The sequence below is a fragment of the Montipora capricornis genome, chromosome 6, assembly GCF_036669925.1.
Source record: "Montipora capricornis isolate CH-2021 chromosome 6, ASM3666992v2, whole genome shotgun sequence".
Classification (NCBI taxonomy): Eukaryota; Metazoa; Cnidaria; class Anthozoa; order Scleractinia; family Acroporidae; genus Montipora; species Montipora capricornis.
Window position 1 is genome coordinate 35,496,292 of NC_090888.1, and position 20,049 is coordinate 35,516,340.

The 20,049-nt window shown below is 40.2% G+C and overlaps 3 protein-coding genes and 3 non-coding genes across 6 annotated transcripts in view; 3 read left to right on the plus strand and 3 right to left on the minus strand.

Annotated features, from left to right (window-relative positions):
- Window positions 1–21, minus strand: part of Trnal-uag (transfer RNA leucine (anticodon UAG)) — an 82-nt gene extending 61 nt beyond the window's left edge. Inside the window, exon 1 of the tRNA in view lies at window positions 1–21. This exon is cut by the window's left edge and continues 61 nt beyond it. This is a non-coding gene — a tRNA (tRNA-Leu).
- The window catches only part of LOC138052024 (large ribosomal subunit protein bL20-like), a 596,113-nt gene that overhangs the window by 166,471 nt on the left and 409,593 nt on the right, over window positions 1–20,049 (minus strand). The gene's annotated exons all lie outside the window — the stretch shown is intronic.
- On the plus strand, window positions 329–410 carry Trnal-aag (transfer RNA leucine (anticodon AAG)). The gene has a single exon. It is a non-coding gene; the product is annotated as a tRNA-Leu (tRNA).
- On the minus strand, window positions 1,087–1,168 carry Trnal-uag (transfer RNA leucine (anticodon UAG)). The gene has a single exon. It is a non-coding gene; the product is annotated as a tRNA-Leu (tRNA).
- LOC138051021 (endothelin-converting enzyme homolog) overlaps window positions 2,577–20,049 on the plus strand; it is a 39,846-nt gene continuing 22,373 nt past the window's right edge. The window contains exons 1-7 of the mRNA XM_068897210.1: window positions 2,577–3,101; window positions 3,570–3,766; window positions 5,164–5,421; window positions 6,816–6,887; window positions 13,215–13,328; window positions 13,792–13,881; window positions 13,967–14,100. Coding sequence (XP_068753311.1) covers window positions 2,804–3,101; window positions 3,570–3,766; window positions 5,164–5,421; window positions 6,816–6,887; window positions 13,215–13,328; window positions 13,792–13,881; window positions 13,967–14,100 — 1,163 coding nt within the window. The 5' untranslated portion in view covers window positions 2,577–2,803. The remainder of the gene's footprint in view (window positions 3,102–3,569; window positions 3,767–5,163; window positions 5,422–6,815; window positions 6,888–13,214; window positions 13,329–13,791; window positions 13,882–13,966; window positions 14,101–20,049) is intronic.
- On the plus strand, window positions 9,313–10,650 carry LOC138051022 (uncharacterized). Its single transcript, XM_068897211.1, has one exon. It carries the CDS (start codon window positions 9,313–9,315, stop codon window positions 10,648–10,650), a length of 1,338 nt encoding a protein of 445 aa, XP_068753312.1.

The window sequence follows — 20,049 nt, forward strand, 5'->3', positions numbered from 1 at the left end:
AGACCACTCGGCCATACTACCAATGTTAGATATAAGAAATGTAAGTCTAATTGTCACTTTGAAGGCCGTGTCTCTCTTTTTCTACCCTAACCGTCCGGATAAGGCTAATTTTCAATCAAGATTGACGGGATCTTATTTTCTGAAAATTCTTAGTGGCCCTGTTGGTGTTGCGATTGTCATTGGTTAGCTGTTGTTTTCAATTAATCTATTTCGTCCTTTCTTGTTGTTGTTGTTGTTGTTGTTGTTGTTTTTGATGGGGTAATTGCTAGGGCTCATTAGTAGCATGAAACAGTTGATTGGAACGCTGTGATTATAATTGCATAACGTGGGTAGCGTGGCCGAGTGGTCTAAGGCGCTGGTTTAAGGCACCAGTCTCTTCGGGGGCGTGGGTTCGAATCCCACCGCTGCCATCTTAATTTTAGAGCTTGACTAAGACTCCCGGTTTGTCCTGTTTGTTGATGTCCTCTGACGGGCTGTCACGTGTATCACGCGTGCGCAGGATTTTCCTTGAGGAGCGTTTCACCTTTGTCGCCAAAGAAAGACTTTGGAAAGTGAAGAGCATAATGTCAACCATTCCTTTGTTTTCCATCTCAGTTCAGGTTAAAATAGAAACACCGTTTGATCGTCCTGAACCATTTCGATGCTTCTCCAAAAGGCGTTTATTTTTAAGTTCTTTCAGTATTACATATGCGAATATTTTGCTTGCTCCAACCGAGAGTCATTGTGGCTAAAGGATATTGCGAGCTTTGCTGGATGAAGTAGCAAGTCTTTAGCCCCGGAAAGTGCAAGTTGAATCCTAGCAAGTCGAGTGCTCTGAAATCGCTGGCAAAATTACACCGGGCTAAAGACTTAGAGAGAATATCGTGGGAAACAGGGGTGTAATGCTTCACGCTTCAAGATGAATGTCGACATCCGGGACTTCTAGAACTATGAAGAGCAAGGGGGGACGAAGAACTACGCAAGACATGAAAGCCTAGCAAGGCTCTTCGAAAGGACGAGTCATGAGTTTGGTCTCTATGGGCCATTTCGAAAATGCTGACTGAAACTGAGGCATTTCCTTGATATTGACTATAAAAAAGGCCACCATGGCAGCAGTGGGATTCGAACCCACGCCTCCGAGGAGACTGGTGCCTAAAACCAGCGCCTTAGACCACTCGGCCATGCTACCAATATAAGTCTAGTGTCTCTCGATTTCTACCCTAACCGTTCGGATGAGGCTAATTTTCAATCAAGTTGACCAAGTTGAGATTGACGGGATCCTATTTTCTGAAAAATCTTGGTGGCCCTGTTGGTGTTGCGATTGTCATTGGTTGGCTGTTGTTTTCAATTAATCTATTTCTTCCTTTCTTGTTGTTGTTGTTGTTGTTGTTGTTGATTGGGTAATTGCTAGGGCTAATTAGTAGCATGAAACAGTTGATTGGAACGCTGTGATTGTAATTGCATAACGTGGGTAACATGGCCGAGTGGTCTAAGGCGCTGGTTTAAGGCGCCAGTGTCTTCCGGGGCGTGGGTTCGGGTGCTCAGGATGTTCCTTGAGGAGCGTTCCACCTTTGTCGCAAAAGAAAGACTTTCTAAAGTTAAGAGCATAATGTCAACCATTCCTTTGTTTTCCATCTCAGTTCACGTGCACATTGGAATGATAGCCAAGAAAATTGCCCCTCGGGCTTGGGTACCGAGAAATGACCCTTATGTTCATGAAGCTTCACCGTTTTCGATTTTTAACTCCATACATTCTGACCTCTTCCAGTTTCGACGCAAATGCAGACGATGCTACTTGGTTTTCAGTTGCCTCTGATTAACTTAAATTACCTTTTAACAAAAGAAGTAGTATCACTGACTATAATCTAAGAGACAACGAGGTCAAACCCCACATGAGTTATCTTAAGAACAGTTATTGTTACAGTGGTGCTGTTTTGTGGAGGCCAGGCCAAGCTTCGGCAAGCGCATACTCTCAAGTGTTTTCGCACCGGTTGTCAAGATTTCTTTCAGTGACGGTTTAACTTTATTTGTGTCTTTATACACGCGTATACGTGCAGGTGGAAAGCAGAGTAGTTGGTGTATTTTTACAGTTTTTAGCTTTTAATATATTATTTTTTCTGTAGTTATTGAAAATTTACTGTAACAGGCCATCTGATGTATCTACCTTGTATAAATACAGTTATCACATATTTACTTACTTACTGAAACTGACTCATTTTCCGTGGAAATGATTCTTGCCTTCACTTCTCGAACGGGCGGTGGTGTCATGCAAAGCGACAAAGGAAAATGATTGTAATTCTTTTTAATCCACGGCTTCTTTTAAACGACGCCAATTTGTCTTATTAATAAACCCACTGTAAAAGGAAGTACCCCCCTTCCCCCCGGGGCGTTTGTCACTTTCCGCCATTGTTTTCTTTTCGCAATTGAAAGCAAGTAATGCATTCTTTCGTTGCTAAAGTTAAATCGGTTTATTACATTTTAGTGGCTTTTGTCTTGATAAACCCACTTGTCTGTAAGAAGTTCGCGCTGCAATCAATACTAATAGAAATAGTCTTGCTGTGACGTCACGAAGGACCGTGTCATCATCATCTGACAGTGTCTGAAATAAAGAAATATGAAATAATTGTTTTCTATCATCGAACCATCATAGTGGGCCTATCTATCATCGAACTATCATATTGGAAGTGCAATCCATCTTTGACCACAGTTTCCCTTGTGTCACTTTATCCTCTAGTTCATTTAATGAACAGCATGAATTGAGTGTCGTAAGACAAAGACAAATCAGAAATGACCTCTTAAAATTGATTCACCGCTACACGTAACGATGATTGGTGATGTTCACAAATGCGAAAGCCGGAGACCGAGGGTCACGCTTGTCGAAATGAAAGAAACAAATAATGGAAAGGCTTATGCTATGCTTGTTAGAAGTTTGATCGTTTTTGTTGCTACCGTATTGGTGATTTGCTGTGTTCTTTTATTGTATCTGTACCTGATCGTACGCTCGGAGGAACCCAATACAGTAACTGAAAAGCAATTGGGGAATTCATCATCGTGGATCTCAAAACGACATAGCTACTATGGCGGTTCATGCTGGTCAACAGACTGTTTACATGCTGCGTCAGGTAAGCTGAGGGCCTTAAGTCCATTGTCTGAGCCATGTCATTTCGAGAGGAATGCAGCATTATGTTTCTGCCAAATACAACACTGGTCTGAATGTTTTCTTTTTTTTGTATTAAACATAATTTTTTGACCAAATGAGCAAACCTGAAATTTGACGCAGGCCAGGTAAGGTCTTTGCTTCGACAGGCATTTTATGAAAGAAAGGGAGAAGTATATATCCTTGCATATCTTTCTCTCAATTCCTCATGATTTTTTTAGTTTGCCCCATATAGGTCGTTTCTCTTGCTGTTATATGTATTTTAAGAATAGAAATTTATTACAGGCTCACAATCAAGAGACTTTTTTTCTTGCTGTAGTAAGTTCTAATTTGAGGAAAACTGGTCTTTTATTTTCTTTACAACTTTGTTGTTACTTTGTCTCACGTTACAATTTGTTGTTATCGGAAGCATTTGTTGCTTTTCTGACTTCAGATCTGCTGAATTCCATCGACCCATCAATTGACCCATGTAAAGATTTCTATCAGTATGCATGCGGTGGATGGATGAAAAAGAATCCACGGCCGCCCACAGCACCCAGATGGGACCCATTTGAGAAACTCACTGCGGAAAACAACGAATGGATTGAAATGCTTCTTAAAAATAGGGAACTGAAAGCTCTTTATTACAAGGTAAAAAAGCAGTAGGAAATCGAGGGCGATGTCGATAATAAAGAAAGACAAAGAGGCCACACATATTAGTATGCAAACAGCCAAGGTCAAAGTCTGTAATAGATAAATTACGCACTAGTGATTAGTGAATTCGTTGTGTTTTGGCCGCAAGTGGCGTGGTGACGAAAATGCTACAGTAGCGTGTATCCCCGTCAAATTCAACTTTCGCATTTTATGATCCAGCACATTTCATCGTTGCTCTTAGCAATTCAACATTTGAGGTTCACATTTTAACATTCGAGTCCTTTCTGAGTTCAATATAGACCTCTTTCATAATGGCGGCCAAATAAATGAGCCTTTCTGGCCTCGCTACGACGAAGAAATTTCACAGGAATATTTGTTTCAAAATAAGGGCAGTAGGTCTAATGAACATAAATACAAAAGAATGTAAACGTGCATGGTAGCGATTTATGAAAGTGTTTTATTAGAAACTACAAACATAGTATCAAAAATTGGTCAAAACACAATGAACCGAAAAATGTATATATATACTTGTTGACTTTTGCCACATTTGTTTACCTGTAAGTTTGTTATTTTTCTCTTCTTCTCCTTCCTCAACTTCTTCCGAGGCTTTCTTCGCTTAAATTCCTCAAATATCGTCGTCTCTTCTCTCGTGCTCTTTCCTGCTCTTTATCTAACGTTGCTCGTCACTAATAATAAAAACTCTTTTTCAAAAGTGACGAAGGTCAGTGGATTAAACGCGCCAAGAAAATTCGCCCATCCTCTGCCTACCTTTTACGTAAGATGGCTCAAACCAGTTTCAACAGTTTCAAGAGACCTTGTCATTACATGGACTGACACTACAACACTTTATCACGTAACAGCAATGTTCTGATATCATGTGAAACCCCATCGCAAACAGGAAAGCCTTGGAAAAACACCTTATATTTTGGCTTTAGTTCCTCATATCTGAAAAACGAACAAGGGGGACCCCAATTTTCAAGGTAACCAGGGGTTTTTCTCTTCTTTGGCGCTTGGCGACACGTCTTTGCCACTTCGCGGCTCTCCCGCGACTCAAGAAAAACCTCTGGGACCAGTGTAGTAAAAAAAATGCAGGTAAACAAATGTGACAAAAAGTCAACAAGTATACTGAGATGAGAATCCCTGATGCATGTTAAGGTTTTAGCCAAAAACTTATTCTGTATTATGGAGGACAAACTTAGCCGTTAATTTTCAGCTTCGAGGAGATATTTTGCTGTTAATTTAAGGTTAAAATTGTCTTTATATAATACACAGAACAACCTTTTGGCTAATATTTTGATGTCTTTGTAGAAATGTTTTCATTTTGCAAAATTCGCCATTGTCCGAACTTTGTTCTGATCTAAACTATGAACCAAAATTACATTCCCTTGATGTAGGAAGAAGCAGTGTGGAAGGCATCGGCTTATTATGATTCATGCATGGACGTCAAGGAAATTGAACGACTGAAGGGAAAACCTCTTCAAGATTTAATCAGAAATTATGGATCATGGAGCATAACAGACAAGGGCTGGGTGGAGCATGATTGGCACTTAATAAACAACCTCGCGAGGATTCATAGAGACCTGGCTTTCCAGCTTTTTTTTGAAACGAAAGTGGACATTGACAACGAAAACAGCTCTCAATATGCCATAATGGTAATACTACTTTTTCATTTGTTCAGTTATTATTCAAAATGAAAGGCCTCCAGAGCACTGACGAAGACAAAAAGGTCAAGAAAGGACCAGAAAAATTGCCGCTGTTATGTGTAGCCAGACGCGGCATCGTGATAACCTTTTTCGCAAAGCGGAAACATTACTTGATACGCTTTGAAATGACGAGAAAAGCCGCGGAAATCTAAAAACATTCTTTTTATGTAAAAAGGTTGAGATAGCCCAACTTTTTGGAAAACGCTGAAAACATACTTAGGTCGACCGTCAACGAAAAGCGACTTTAATTTCTTCCTGGTAGTGGTAGTCAGAAGGAGGAGAAGACGGAAGAGGAGAAGGAGACGGAGAAGGAGGAGCACAAGTAGTGGAAGTAGTAGTCCCTCCAGTCGCAGAGGCAGAAATAGTGGTTATGCTACATGATGATAATCATTAACTTCGGTTGAGGTCTTAGTCGTGACAGTATTAATTTAAACTAATATGTATTGGAACAATTAACATCTTAAAATTGATTCAGGTTCAAATTCCCTCAACCTCAGAGAAAAAGGTGACTTTCGTTTAAAACAGAGAGTAAAAGAGACATCCTGTCTGGATAAATAAACAAGAATTGTCATTACATCAGGACTTAGAAAGGGAAGCGCGTTTTGCAAACAGTGGGAACGGTTCATCAGTGCTATGACACTCGGAAGTTTCTCTTGCGACTTGAATCGAAATTTTTTGCGACAAAAATGACCCCCCATTGCGAGTTTTAGCATTGTGTCGTTTTTGGTGATCACACGAGGTCAATGGAACATTTTTTTAGGCTAATGCCTTAAAGCGTCGTGACAACTGCTACAGGACCAATTTTACGCGACGGACATATGCGAGAAGCACTGCGGAAAGTGGAAAACGATTTCTCTTTCTGCAATGGTTTCTACAAGTTGTAACGCCATCTCCGAGGTCGCTACAAGGTGTCTTACGTTTGGAAATAATTCGCATAACTTGTCTTTTTAAGGTGTTGTGAGATTAGTTGCAACTTAACATTTCTGTGAAATGCCAATATCATGTCTGGCAATGCATTTCACGCATGCCAAATTCCTTTGATTCGTTAGCCTAGATAAAGGGTACATAATTAGAAGAATCCACCATTTAAGCGTCAAAAAAAAAAGCCTTTGGCATCACAGACACTGTGACGCCTCTCAACGAACGCAGTATCGAAGCCTGTAGTATCGAATCCTTGCAGCTATTTTTTAAGAGATTGCCTTTCTCTGGAAATCAGTTTACGTCTTCAGTCCATGAATACGCTTTTCATATACTTCCCTCAATCTTCGCGGTCATTCTTGCTATGTATTGGTCTGATCTTGCTAATGGTTCTCAATTTTTAACTTTGTTTCTGTGTTTTGTAGCTTAAGGAAGCTATCCCACTGACCTCATTGTCACGAAGGAGACACCTAACAAACGACGTGAAAAGCACACTGGTAAGATTAATTAACTGGACTGGAGTACAGTGTAACCCGAACAAATGCGTTTAACATTTGTTTCAACGTGCGTTCGATTTTGTTTAAGCGATGTGGGGTGGGCAAACGGTTTCAACACGTCATCAACGTTTTATTCAACGACAATTCACAAGAGGCCTGACATTCAGTCCCAGGCTGCTACTGCGGTTGTTATTGTAGATACGGACATGGATACGTCATTGAGAGACCGATTAGTGCGCACGCGTATACCAAACAATTTTGAACGAATGGGGCAAAGGGCTTCAACTTCATTCAACATTCGCGATAACAGAAGAAATGTTGAATGGTTGTTGAAGCATTCAACATCGATTCAACTTCGATTCAACATGTTTCAGCACGGTTGTGTTCAACAAAATCGAACGGATGTTATGATTCATTTGCCTTAAATACATAATACAATGAGAACGGATCAAGAAATACCGTGATCGATTAAAGCCGAAAACGTCTCAAGAAGCCATGGAGGCTTAAAGGGAGGACTCCCTCTTATTAATTAGAGCAAAGTTAACTAAAACGGGAAAAAGAGAGGCAAAGAAAATACAGAATGGATTTAAAAAGAAATAAAAAACTTAGGGAGCAATATTATGAAACTAACATGATGTACCCGTGGATAGTGTTGATCATATTGTACATATTCATTATCACGAGGGCTTGACCCAGCCCAGGAATGGTTGCATGTTATACTGGGTCAGACCTCTCATCTCTATTTATTATAATTCGTGAAAGATTAAGGTAAGCTTTAAGTGAGTGTTTAAAAGTTCGTAAGTTATTAGATCGAGTTACTGAATAGGGTAAGGAGCTCCACCGTTTTTGACCTTGGTACAACATAGTAAATTGTTTGATGTTTGTTATGAAAGCGTGAGAACGTTATTTGCGTGCATTTCTGGTGAAGTAATTATGAAATTGGCTTTCAGTTTGAAATAAGTTGTGAAAAGATCAAGGCAGCATTCCATGGTGGTACATGTACATAAACGATCCAACATGAAATGAATGTAAAGTGTAAATATCCAGAATACCGCTATAATCTGCAGCTATATTGTTCGAACAGCTCTTTTCTGCAACAAGTAGATTCTAGTAAGATTTGTAGGGTATATGGAACTCCATACTGCATTGCTATACTTAAAGAATAGTATAGCTGAGACTTCCTAGGTACGTATAATCTTGCGTTGTATAACATTCCTATTGTTTTAGAGAATTTTGTACTAATGTAGTTAATATAATGTCTTGTTTTCCAAGCAAAATGCTTGTCAATGTGATCACCTAGAAATTTGATACCTTCCACTTCCTCAATTAGTCTCGTCAATTTTAAGAAGTCTAGCCATAAGCAACTTTTTTTGTTTAAGCCTAAAAATCATAAACTCGCTTTTTAGACAGTTTGTTGGCGTTTTGCCAAGTGGCTCCACGACGAATTTCATTATTTAGGTAATCCATTAGGATTTCTGGATCTCTGTTTTGGTAAAAGATGCTAATGTCATCAGCAAAAAGAATACAACCAGCGTCTCATGGCGCAATTTGGGAGGGCATTGATATATAATATGAAGAATTAAGGGCCTAAAATGGATCCCCGAGGGACCCCACAAACAAGCCCATTTTTGCAGGAGGGTTTTCTATTAACCTGGACTACTTGCTTTCTAATGAATAGGTAGGATTTTATCCAATCAAGTACTGTGTACTGTGCCTGTTAGGCCATAATGCTGTCATTTTTTTCAGTAAGATGGTGTGATCAATTGTATCGAACACTTTAGATAAGTCGAGGAAAATACCTGCAAATACATTTCTGTTATCAATCGTACTTGTCACTTTATTAGTAAAATTTGTTGTGGCATGCAATTTAGTTTTTGGACAAGATCATATTTTCAGATAGGTAACCTTTGAGATGCGATTATATACAACGATAAGCGATAACAACCCTTCAATGTTAATAATCCTGTGGGACGTAAAAGAACCGACACACTTGTCGCTAAGAGTAGGGCACGTGGTTCCCGGTGTTGTGTTCTGTCTTCTCTTGTGTATCATGGTTGGGAGGGTGAAAAAGGGGCCACAGTAATTGGCGCAAGCTGTTGTGGCGCTCTGCCAGCTTGACTGGCAAAGTTAATAAAATAAAATAAAAATAACTCTATCAAAGATCTTTTTTGTCTTCAAGTCGCCTGTCGCAGTCATCAGAAACAATTATCAATAAAAAATATTGGAAAATGGTCCTTGTTATATCCTGGTATCCCTGTGTATCGCAGGTCTGGCTGCGAAGCTTAGGAACGTTTCAGGAACGTTTTAGTAACATGTGTTCTGGACGAACTATGTGCATCTCTTAGTCTGTCTAGTCACGATTAAAGTTACTTGCGATACTACAAATAGGCGACGAGGATAAACAACAATCGGATAACATATCAAGATGAGTTTTGAAAGGTTTTCGTTGTCTGCAGTGAATTTAGAGGCGACAAACTTGGCAGATGAGTGGAAGTTTTGGCTCGATGCCTTTCACAACTACCGAATTGCTACGAAATTAGATAAAGAAAGCGACGAAGTTCAAACAGCTACTCTTCTACATTTTGCTGGGACGGGAGTCCAAAGTCTGCTCTCAGGTTTGCCTGGAGAGAAAAAGAAATTTGAGAAAGTTAAACAAGCGTTGAGTGCACACTTTCAGCCTAAAAGAAACAAGTGGGCAGAGAGGTACAAGTTTCGAAAACGTGCTCAACTTCAACATGAATCATTGGATACCTTCATTGCAGAATTACGTATGCTGAGTTTAACATGCGACTTCGGGGAAGCCGCTGATGATAATATCCTTGGTCAAATTATAGACAAATGTTCTGACGGATATCTACGAGAAAAGCTACTACAACAAAGAGAGACTCTTACTCTGGAAAAAGCCCAGACGCTCGGGAGAGCAATTGAATCTGCAAGGAAGAATACGCAGCTACTTGGGGGACAGGAGGCCCGAAATTTGCCAGAGAAATCTGATGTTAATGCAGTAAAATCTTCAGTAAATAAAGCAAAAGAAAAAGCCTGCTTTCGATGTGGAAGAGCGGATCATCTTGCTAATGACGGAAGATGCGCAGCTAGGAACGCACAGTGCAGAAAATGTAAGAAGACTGGTCACTTCTGGAAGTATTGCAGATCAACAGAATCAGAGAACAAAGAAAATGTGAAGTTTGTCCAGCCAGTCCAGCAACAGTCAGATAGCCTAACTATGAATATGTTCTCGACTCTGGATCTAAGGAAAGCATATTGGCAAGTCCGCCTAGCGGAAGAATCTAGATACATTACACCGTTCATGGCCGCAGGTAAAGTGGATCAGTTCAAAAGGCTGCCCTTTGGGCTTGCATCAGCATCAGAGGTGTACCAAAGGGTCATGAGCATAGTATGTGAAGGGTTATCATTTGTGCTTAGCTATTTTGATGATGTTATGGTGTATGGGTCAACACCAGAAGAACACTGGAAGAATCCTTGCGCAGTTATGGATAAACTTCAAGTGTCTGGCCCTCGTCTCAATGCAGACAAGTGTGCCTTGGGCATGTCTGAACTGAAATTTCTAGGACACATCATCTCTGCTGAGGGCATTAAGCGTGACCCAGACAAAGTAAAAGCAATTGCAGATGCACCAGTACCTCGAGATCAAGCTGAGCTGAGATCATTTCTAGGAAGGATTACATACCTTACACAGTTTGTTCCCAACCTTGCAACAGTTATCACTTCTTTGCGACTGCTTACGCAGAAGGGTGTGGTGTAGAAATGGAGTAAAACAGCATCGAAAGCATTTGAGGAAGTTAAAGATCTTCTGATTAAAGCACCATGCCTCGCACACTACTCCTTGAAAGCAGAGACCAAACTTGTAGTAGATGCCAGCCCAGTCGGTCTTGGGTGTGTCTTGCTGCAAAATGTTGACAGCCGTTGGCAGCCCGTATCTTATGGTTCCAGAAGTTTAACTGCTACAGAAAAGAGGTATTCGCAGATCGAACGAGAGGCAATGGCTGTGCTGGTCGAATTGCAGAAGATGCATACCTATATTTATGGTCGCCACGTTGTCGTCTCGACTGATCATAAACCACTGCTTGGCGTATTCAATAAAAACACTCAATCAATCCGCCTTAAACGAATTGCTCTCAGATGTCAGGACTATGACTTTACACTCACTTATGAACCGGGATCTGAGAACATTGCAGATGGACTATCAAGGTTACCTTTGAACACTACTGGTACGGGAACAAGTTTTGTTGAGGAGCATGTACGCTTTGTCAAAAGTGCTGATGATTGATGAAATAAAAGAGGCTGGAGAGTCTGACCCAGAATTACTAGAGGTGCTGAAGGTACTTGATGGAACTCAGAGCCTTGTAGGTAATACATGGAAACATTTTAAAGATGAACTGAGCTTTGCACAGGGCCTTCTGTGGCGAGGTCGGCGGATTTATGTTCCAGAGAAGTTAAGGAAAAAGGCATTGGCCTTGGCATATGAGGCTCACCAAGGTATTGTGCGTTGCAAGCAACGCCTTTGTAGAATACTGTTCTGGCCGGGGATGGACTCTGACGTGGAAGACTTCTGCCGAAATTGGGAGACATGTGTGCGGCTTCAGCCACTACGACGAGACACACCTAATACAGCAACTCCACTTCCCGATCACTGCTGGGAGAAGTGTGCCCTTAACCTGGTTGGTCCATTTCCTGGAGAGATCTACATCATGACTTTTGTTGATTACAGAAGCAAATGGCCCGAGGCTATTGTCCTCAAGCGTATTACAAGTAAGAGTATAATTACTGTACTTACAGATATATTTGCACGATTTGGAAATCCAAAAGTTCTCATCACGGACAATGGACGTCAGTTCATAGCGGAGGAATTCTAAGACTTCATGAAGGCAAATGGAATACAGCACAGAAGAGTATCACCCTATTTTCCACAAGCAAATGGGCAGGTTGAGAGATTTCATAGGTACCTAAAGCACAGTGTCAGAGCAGCAAAGTTAGATGGTTTATCCTGGACAGAGTTTCTGCCTACAATCCTGCAGGTTTACAGGTCCACTCCACATGCTGGGACTTCCATGACCCCTGTTAAGCTGTTTCTCAACAGAATGATAACAACAAAGTTGCCGACAGTACCAGAAATTGATCAGAACAACCCTGAAGAGAGGTATAAGGAATATCAGAGAAAGTTATGCGAGTATACTGATGCCAAGCGACATGCAGAACAACATCACCTAGGACCTGGGGATATTGAATTTGTGGCATTACAAAATCTGGAAAATTGATTCTCACGTTTGGTCATCAGAGGTATGTAATTGTTCGTAGCAAAGGACCGAATACCTTTGAACTTGTCCATGCTGAGACTGGACAACGTCTCATTCGTAATGTGAAGTTTCTTAGTAGAGTTCCAAGCATGGAGCTATCACTTAATGATGACAATGACACCAGCTGCTTGGAGTCGGAAGAGTTCACGGGGGCAGCAATGCCTCCTTTAGATCAACTCGAAACTACAGTTTCAGATGATAGGAATCCCGCAGATAGAGGTCCTGCCGATTCAGCAAAGGAAGTGAGACGTTCAACTCGAACAGCAAAGCCAAAGAGAGATGCTGACTTTGTTTATTACTAGAACGTCAAAACTCCATTGTATGAAGCATCGTTATATTTTGAATGTGTTGAGTTGTATTCTTATTTTTGAACTTTGAACTTTGATTAGGACTTCCGTTGAACTATTGAACTATGGGTTAGGATGGGATGTTATATCCTGGTGTCCCTGTGTATCGCAGGCCTTGCTGCGAAGCTGAGGAACGTTTCAGGAACGTTTTGATAACATGTGTGTATCTGGACGAAATGTGTGTATCTCTTAGTCTGTTTAGTCACGATTAAAGTTACTTGCGATACTACAGTCCGAAATATCAGTTACACAGCACTTGAGCCGTTTTAGAAGATGTGTTGTTTGTAAATCAAATTGTCGATTAGCGTTGCAACAGGCGAGATTAAAATCGGCTAATGTTAGATCAAATAAACTAAGCGAATTCTTTTAAACATAGTAGTCAGAACTGTAGTTGACGATTTCGACTCCTGACAACTATCTTTTTAAAGCTTCGCCAAAGGTGTCAGGAGCCTTAAAAAGGTTCCCATGAAGATGTTAACTATGCAAATCATGCAAAGTCACTCTGTCGATTTCCCCTTACCCTCGGCTTAGGATGGAGATCAATTTGTTCCACATTAGGGAGAGCTGGTATGCTCCCTCATCCCTGTTCATGGTAGGAGAGTTCGTTCTGATGTGAAAGCTTTCCTTGATCCATCTTTTTAACCATTATATTAATTGTTTTGTAGGTGCGGGAAGCATTCAAGGATCTTATGAGAAACCTGACAAGAAAGCTTGGAGCAGAGCAAAGTTCCGAGTCTGACTTGATGAAAGTGTTTGAATTTGAAAGGGAATTGGTAGAGGTCCGTCAGTGATCGTGTTCTAACTATTATTTCTATTTTGCAGCATGATGAAGGGGACAACCATAATGAGTTTAATAGGGATTTACCTTGACGTTAAGTTTAATGCACTTGGGAAGTCTAGAATGCTGCTAAAATACGCCATGTTCTTCAAACTCTGAACAGACGTATCGTCCAGAGAACCATAAATAAAGGAATAATCGTAAATGGTTGACCATGCTTCATTTATAAGTATTCTTTCACCCGAGTAGCTATTTCTTTTTAAAAAACCAAAGATTGCTTTCAGTTCTTGACATCTTATTGGATTGTGTGAAATGTGAATAACAATTTTTGTTTTAATGGAATACAACTTTAACTGTACTGAGAAAAATTCGGAGGAAGAAGGAAAAGGGAAGGCAATACTATCCAAGAGTGTCATTCATTACGCTTTACTTAAACCTTGTTTTGTTATGTTCACTGTCTCTAGATAGGGTCCCCACAACACAAACTGTTTGACTCTGAAGAAGCCTATGACAAGCTCACGTTAACGGAACTACAGAATCACACCGGGGTATTTGTGAGTAATAAGTGTGCATTATTATTGAAGTAAAAAGAAAAAAACATTGACATGGTCGTTCTTACAATCCTTATTAAATCGGCAGTTCAACTGGACCGAATACTTGGAGATTATGATGGAAGAGAACTCCTTCAAAGTTGAAGATCAAACGAGTGTTGTTGTACACTCTTTAGAGTTTTTCAAAAAGTTGGTTCGACTATTGAAGTCAACTCCTAAAAGGTAAATGAGGATTAACTTCCAATCTATTTTGATCTCTTGATCATGTAGTTGGTAGACTCACCTTGACATCTCCCGAAACGTGTTTGAGTAAAAGAACGGAAATTTGTTTCAAGAAAAACAATTCGACCAGCTATTTTCCGTTAAGGGAATTTTCTGAAACTTCATTGCTGGTTTTGTTTTTCTGAGTGCAAATATCACAAAAGCTATTTTCCAATATTTTCTCGATCTCATTCCTGCGCTGGGCATGGCTCCAAAATCGAATTCATCAGTTGTTTACATGTTACGTGCAAAGGCCTTGATTGACACGCTATTTACATGATTCGCCACAGCAATTTACATGAAATTTACACGCAGAAACACTGTAAATTCTCTTAAAATATTTTCATGTCATTTACATGTTTTGTTCCAAATGCAACTTGACCAAAGGATCCTGTAAATTTCAATTTTCAGTAAATTTAAAGAATCAACATTATATGTAAATATCATGTAAATTTTATTTACGAACCAACAACATGTAAAGTATATGTTACAAAACATATGAATTGTAATTTACAAGTTGTAAATTAAGATTTACATATGCCTGTAATGCATCAGGCAATTGAAACCCCGACCCCCGGGACATAGCGGGGAATTTAACATTTACGCAGTGTTATAAGATGGCTTATTTCCCCGCCCCCGGGGCGAGGAAGTCTGTTAAAAGCCCTGCATAGCATGGGCACCAAACACCGGAACCAACTGAAGAAACAACTCAAATCGGCATCGTTCGTCTCGAACACGTTGCAAAGGTTAAAACTTTACCTGTTTTCACTTCTATCGCTAAAATCTCCAGGTTCGACTATATTGTTTTTTTCTGCGAAAATTGCTCTTTTAATACGCACAATTTAATGTACAAGTCGACATTGTGTTGGGCGTTGACGAAAAGTACCCGGGAAGAATAATATGGACATTGGTATTACACAAATGCATAGGTGTATTTTTAAAATATAAGACACCATTAGTTCAGTCAGTACATAACATATTAACTGTCATAGCTCAGTGACCCGGGTACAAGTCTCACCTTGTACTTGTTCTGTGTATCCATTCGTCTCGACACCAGAACGTTGCTAACGACCCACCTTATATTTGATAGGACGCTGGATAGTCGCTTTCTCAAACGGCTCGTAATTATTAAAGGTCGATTTAATATAATGCATTAATTTGAAACAAATCTCAAATTATAGGACGAAAATCCTTGCAACTGTTCTTATTCAAAGTACTCTCTGTCAATAATGATTCAATCCGTATCAGTTCAAACATATTAGTTACCTATAGCAATTGGGAAAGCAAAAGATGGCTAAAAAATAAAGCGATATCAGAGAACTAAAATAGGTACGCATAGCGTACGTGTGGTGGTGCAGTAACTTGTCGCAGTGCTTTAATCCAAAACTGTCAACTGAGCTGCGTTTTGTTTTCCTGGACGTAATATGTAAAATATTAAACCTAGAAAGATTGAAGAAAATAAGGGGGAATTGAGAAACATTGGCTTCGAGGCTGACATGAAGATCAACTTTTTTTTCACAGCAAGTTAAAGCGTGCACCCTGAGCGTCTTACATCTTTCGGTTAAAGATAGTGATGTTTACATCCTTGGCTATGAAATTATTCGCCGTGACAGGAAAACAAATGGCCGCTTTGGCGGTGGTGTTTGTTTCTTTGTCCGCTCGAACATTAGTTATTCTTTGCGACCTGATTTGAGTATTCACCAACTTGAAAATCTTTGTATAGAAATCCGAAAACCGAGATCAAAGCCTTTTCTCGTGGTAACCTGGTATAGGCCGCCTGACTCCTCAGTTGAGATCTTTACTTATTTTGAATCGCTTATAGGTAAAATTGACGCGAAGAATGTTGCGTTCTATGTTTTAGGCGATCTGAACTGCAACTTAGCTGCTCCTCAATCATAAGTGACCCTCCGTCACTTATGATTGACGGTGCACCTATAACTCAAGTTACTTCTACGAAATCTCTCGGTGTTCATATTGATGAGACATTATCCTGGAATGTTCACGTTGAGATTTTATGTAAGAAAATCGTGTCTGATATTGGAGCGTTGAAGAGAGTGAGGTCTTTCGTTCCACATGAGACTCTCCGATCAATCTTCAAGTCTTTAGTACAGCCTCACTTTGATTACTGCCATCCTGTCTGGGGATGTTGCGGCAAAACCCTAGCCAGTAAACTTACAAAACTTCAAAATCGCGCTGCGCGTATACTCACTTACTCGAACTATGATGCCAACGCTGATAACCTTATCCAAAAACTTGGATGGATAAAACTTGATTCTCAACGAAAAATCCATAAGGCTGTGATGGTTTATAAGTCGCTTAATGGTCTTACTCCCAATTACCTTAGTTCCAAATTTGTTGACCGTAGTAGCGTCTCCAGTTACTCCTTAAGGGACACAGAGGGCAAACTAGCTATCCCACAGCCACACACAAACTATATGAAAAATAGCTTCAGCTACGCTGGAGCAGTTCTTTGGAATAATTTACCAATCGAATTGCAGCAGGCTGACTCCCTTAAAGCGTTCCGGGCTGGCTGCGAGCGTTTGTTTTCCTGTTCGTCGGGGTTAGTATTTGGATGGGTGACCTCAAACTATACGATTTGATACGTTCAATTCTTTCTATTGTACTTTTGGCTGAACAAGTAAATAGCAAAATCGAAAGTGGCATCGAAGTATCTTGTGTGTTACTAATGGATACATCTGTGGCAAAATGACAGACATCAGATGGTTGTTTTGTTTGTTCGTTTTTTTTTTCTTTCAAGTGTCAGAAAGGCGACAAGAAATGTGCGAATTCAACACAAAGATCACAATCGTCTAACTCTTGAGGCTGACCATTGTTTCAGGGCCCGCGGAGCGGATTTTCAAGTGGAGGGGGGGGGGGGGGGGGGCAAATGCGAACGCGTTACCGTGAGCCAACTAGGGGGTCCGGGGGCATGCTCCTCCGGGAAAATTTGAAATTAAAGTCTTCTGAAATGGCTACAAATGGATCTAAAACTACCAAAAGTGAAGTTAATTTTTAAAATAGTGATTTAATCAGCCAAAAAAGTGGGGGGGGGGGGGGGTGGGAGGGGCAGCCCCACCCCCTGCGCGGTCCCTGTGTTTCTGCAAAGATGAAATGATATATGAAATAGATCATATATGGAATTGCGGATATGAAATCAAGTGAAGCTATGATCCGTTGAAGTCCTGAATCTTCCAACAGACCTGCTTATTTTCGTGTTTCACTCGGTTATTTTCCGGTGCGGCGGTTAAATGCCATGAGGATCAACTTTGTTTTACCTCTCATCAAACACACAGACGGCTTCCGCTTCTCTATTTTTCATACAGATACAATTTTTAAAAGAAGAGTGGAGTGAATTATTGCGGGAATAAATTACAAGAGAAGAAAGAGGCTATCAGTAAAATCAACTGACACAGACTAGCCGATATAATCTAAATGTTTATCAATCAGCAAAATTAAAGTAGTGTTCCCGAACGTAACAGTGTGTTGCCGAACTAAAAGATTTCGACATATGTGAAAACTAAGTTGCGGTTTTTTTAATGTTTTGGTTAATTCAGAAGAGCTCATTTCTATTACTGAGCAAAATTATTGAGCACAGCGCGGTGGGAATTTCAACACAAACAAGATGATAAAATGTACATTTTTTCGCTAATCGATCGCAATGATAAAGATCGATAAAAAAGGTTTTCTACTGAATGTTATTTAATGCAGGCAGAGAACTTGACCCGGTCTTGGAGAGCAAAAATATTATGGTCGACCTGTGATTGTTTTTCTTGTTTATTTGACCTGCAGAAGGTCTGTGGAATGACTCTCCGTAAACGTGAAAAGAGTCATTTCAAACAGTTTTCATTCTCATTTCATTAAGAAAATAAAGAAAGGAAAAAGACAAGTGGACCGCAAACAAAAGGTTTGGTAAACAGCTCCTTGAAGTTGGCAATTTGGCCCATTCCCCATTACAGGCTTCTGTCCTAGATCACAAGGCATAGGCGCAAATTCACACAAGAGAACTGTACCTTAAAAAGAAGCGACGTTTTGAAACATTTAGGCAATCCCCTTTTTTTTTTCGTTTACCATCGAATGCGTTTCCTGATATCGGGTCGGTCGGTCGGATTGAAAAAAAAAAAAGCCTAAAAAAAAATTAGAAGCATTCTCGGAATCGGAGCCCTGGTACCCCAGCATCATAGCTGTGTCCACATGGCTTTGAAAATGCACGAGTAGACCAGTGTTGGTTGGCTTTCTGTAAACACAGGTTTCAAGTTCTATTCCATTCTTAATTATCTCAATTCCAATGAAAGGGATCATATGATCAATAGGAAGTTTCATTGTAAACTTCAGGCTCGGATGTAAACCATTCAATGTAGTCAGAAAGCCAGCAGCAGCATCGGTGTTAGGCATTGTAGCAAGAGTATCGTCGACATACCTCTTGTATAGAGAGGGCACCATACCGTCGCATGCGAGTTATACAGTCCGCTACCTTCATCAACGCATTGTTGAACACACCTTTTGGAAGCGCACGGTGACAAAAATCTTCTTAATGAGGACCAATTTCGTGAAGTGCCACGGGAAATTTGACTGCCTCGTTTACGAAATGCCATTGATTGAAGAACTGAGACCTAGCCTTAACACTCAGAGTGACTCCATCAGTGCTAAACTCTTTGTTTAGCTTGTAGCATATTTTTATGTTACCATTTTTCTTAATGAACTATTGTTTTTTTTGTATTTATAGAATATTCACACTGTCTCTGTTTCACTTGATAATGACGTCCGAGAACGTCGAAACGTCGTGTATTTCTTAGCCGTGTATTTTTAATTGTTACGAAATTTCGCAACTTTTTATAGCTAAATGTTTCAAAAAGTCGCTTCTTTTTAATGTACTGAAACGCGATAATCATCTGCACTTATTTAGACGTCTTGAAAGTGTAGTAAACGGCTTATCAAATGCAAAGGTGCTGTTGAGTTTCTTCGTTTATGTTTGAACTTTGGTGTTACACCAACATTTGCCCGTTAAACAAAGAAAAGCACGTAAATAGAAGAAGGCATCAGACAATTATCAAAGGGAGGTTCTGAGCGGGGAACTAACATCCAAGTTACCTTACCTCAGTCATCTCAAGGAAGAAGTTCGAAAAGCCCACAAGGACATCAGGGATGAATGCTCGTTCATTCGCTATATTGCCATCATATGGACACTGAATACACAGCGTCAGAATCAATACGATGAAATGATGAAAATGAAATGATGAAGGGAAGAAGTCTGATGTGAACGAACATATCAATAACATATCTTCGTATCGTCGTTCTTTCTTTGAAAAGCTTGTTATCTGCAGAGGACTGAAATTTTCCCTGCCTCAAGAAGTCGCTCCAGTTGAAATCAAAGCTAACTTTGAGAAAGCCTATTGGAAAGTCGAGCCACTTTAAGAAGATCCTGTTGACAAGGAGCTGGCAAGTTCAACATTACGTTCAATCGCTTTGAATTACATTCAGCGCACAAGCCCTTCCCCACCTAAAGCTCTCGTAAAAGCGCTAAATCGTTTAAAGACACGTGATGACGTTGTTATAACCAAACCGGAAAAGGGTTCTGGAATTGTAGTCATGGACAAATCTGAGTTCATCCGCCTTCTTAGCGCAGCCTCGATAGATGATACTACTAAATTTGCGCGTGTTGATGACAAACGCCCAAAACTTCGTGGACGCCCACCGAAACACAATCATCCACTTCTTCAGAAAGAGAAAGACGTACACGCAATCTTACATCGAATATTGCCTGAAGACATTGCCATTTCGCTTTCTCCGAAGAGTTCAAGACTTGCTCATCTTTATGGGCTTCTAAGGCACACAAAGCCAAATGGAGTATGAGAACGATTTTGTCAGCCAATGGAGCCTACTACTTTAAACTGGCTAAATGGCTTGAGGAAA

What these genes read in the sequence shown, in the direction of transcription:
- LOC138051022 (XM_068897211.1), top strand. Translation starts at nt 9,313, where the DNA reads ATGAGTTTTGAAAGGTTTTCGTTGTCTGCAGTGAATTTAGAGGCGACA.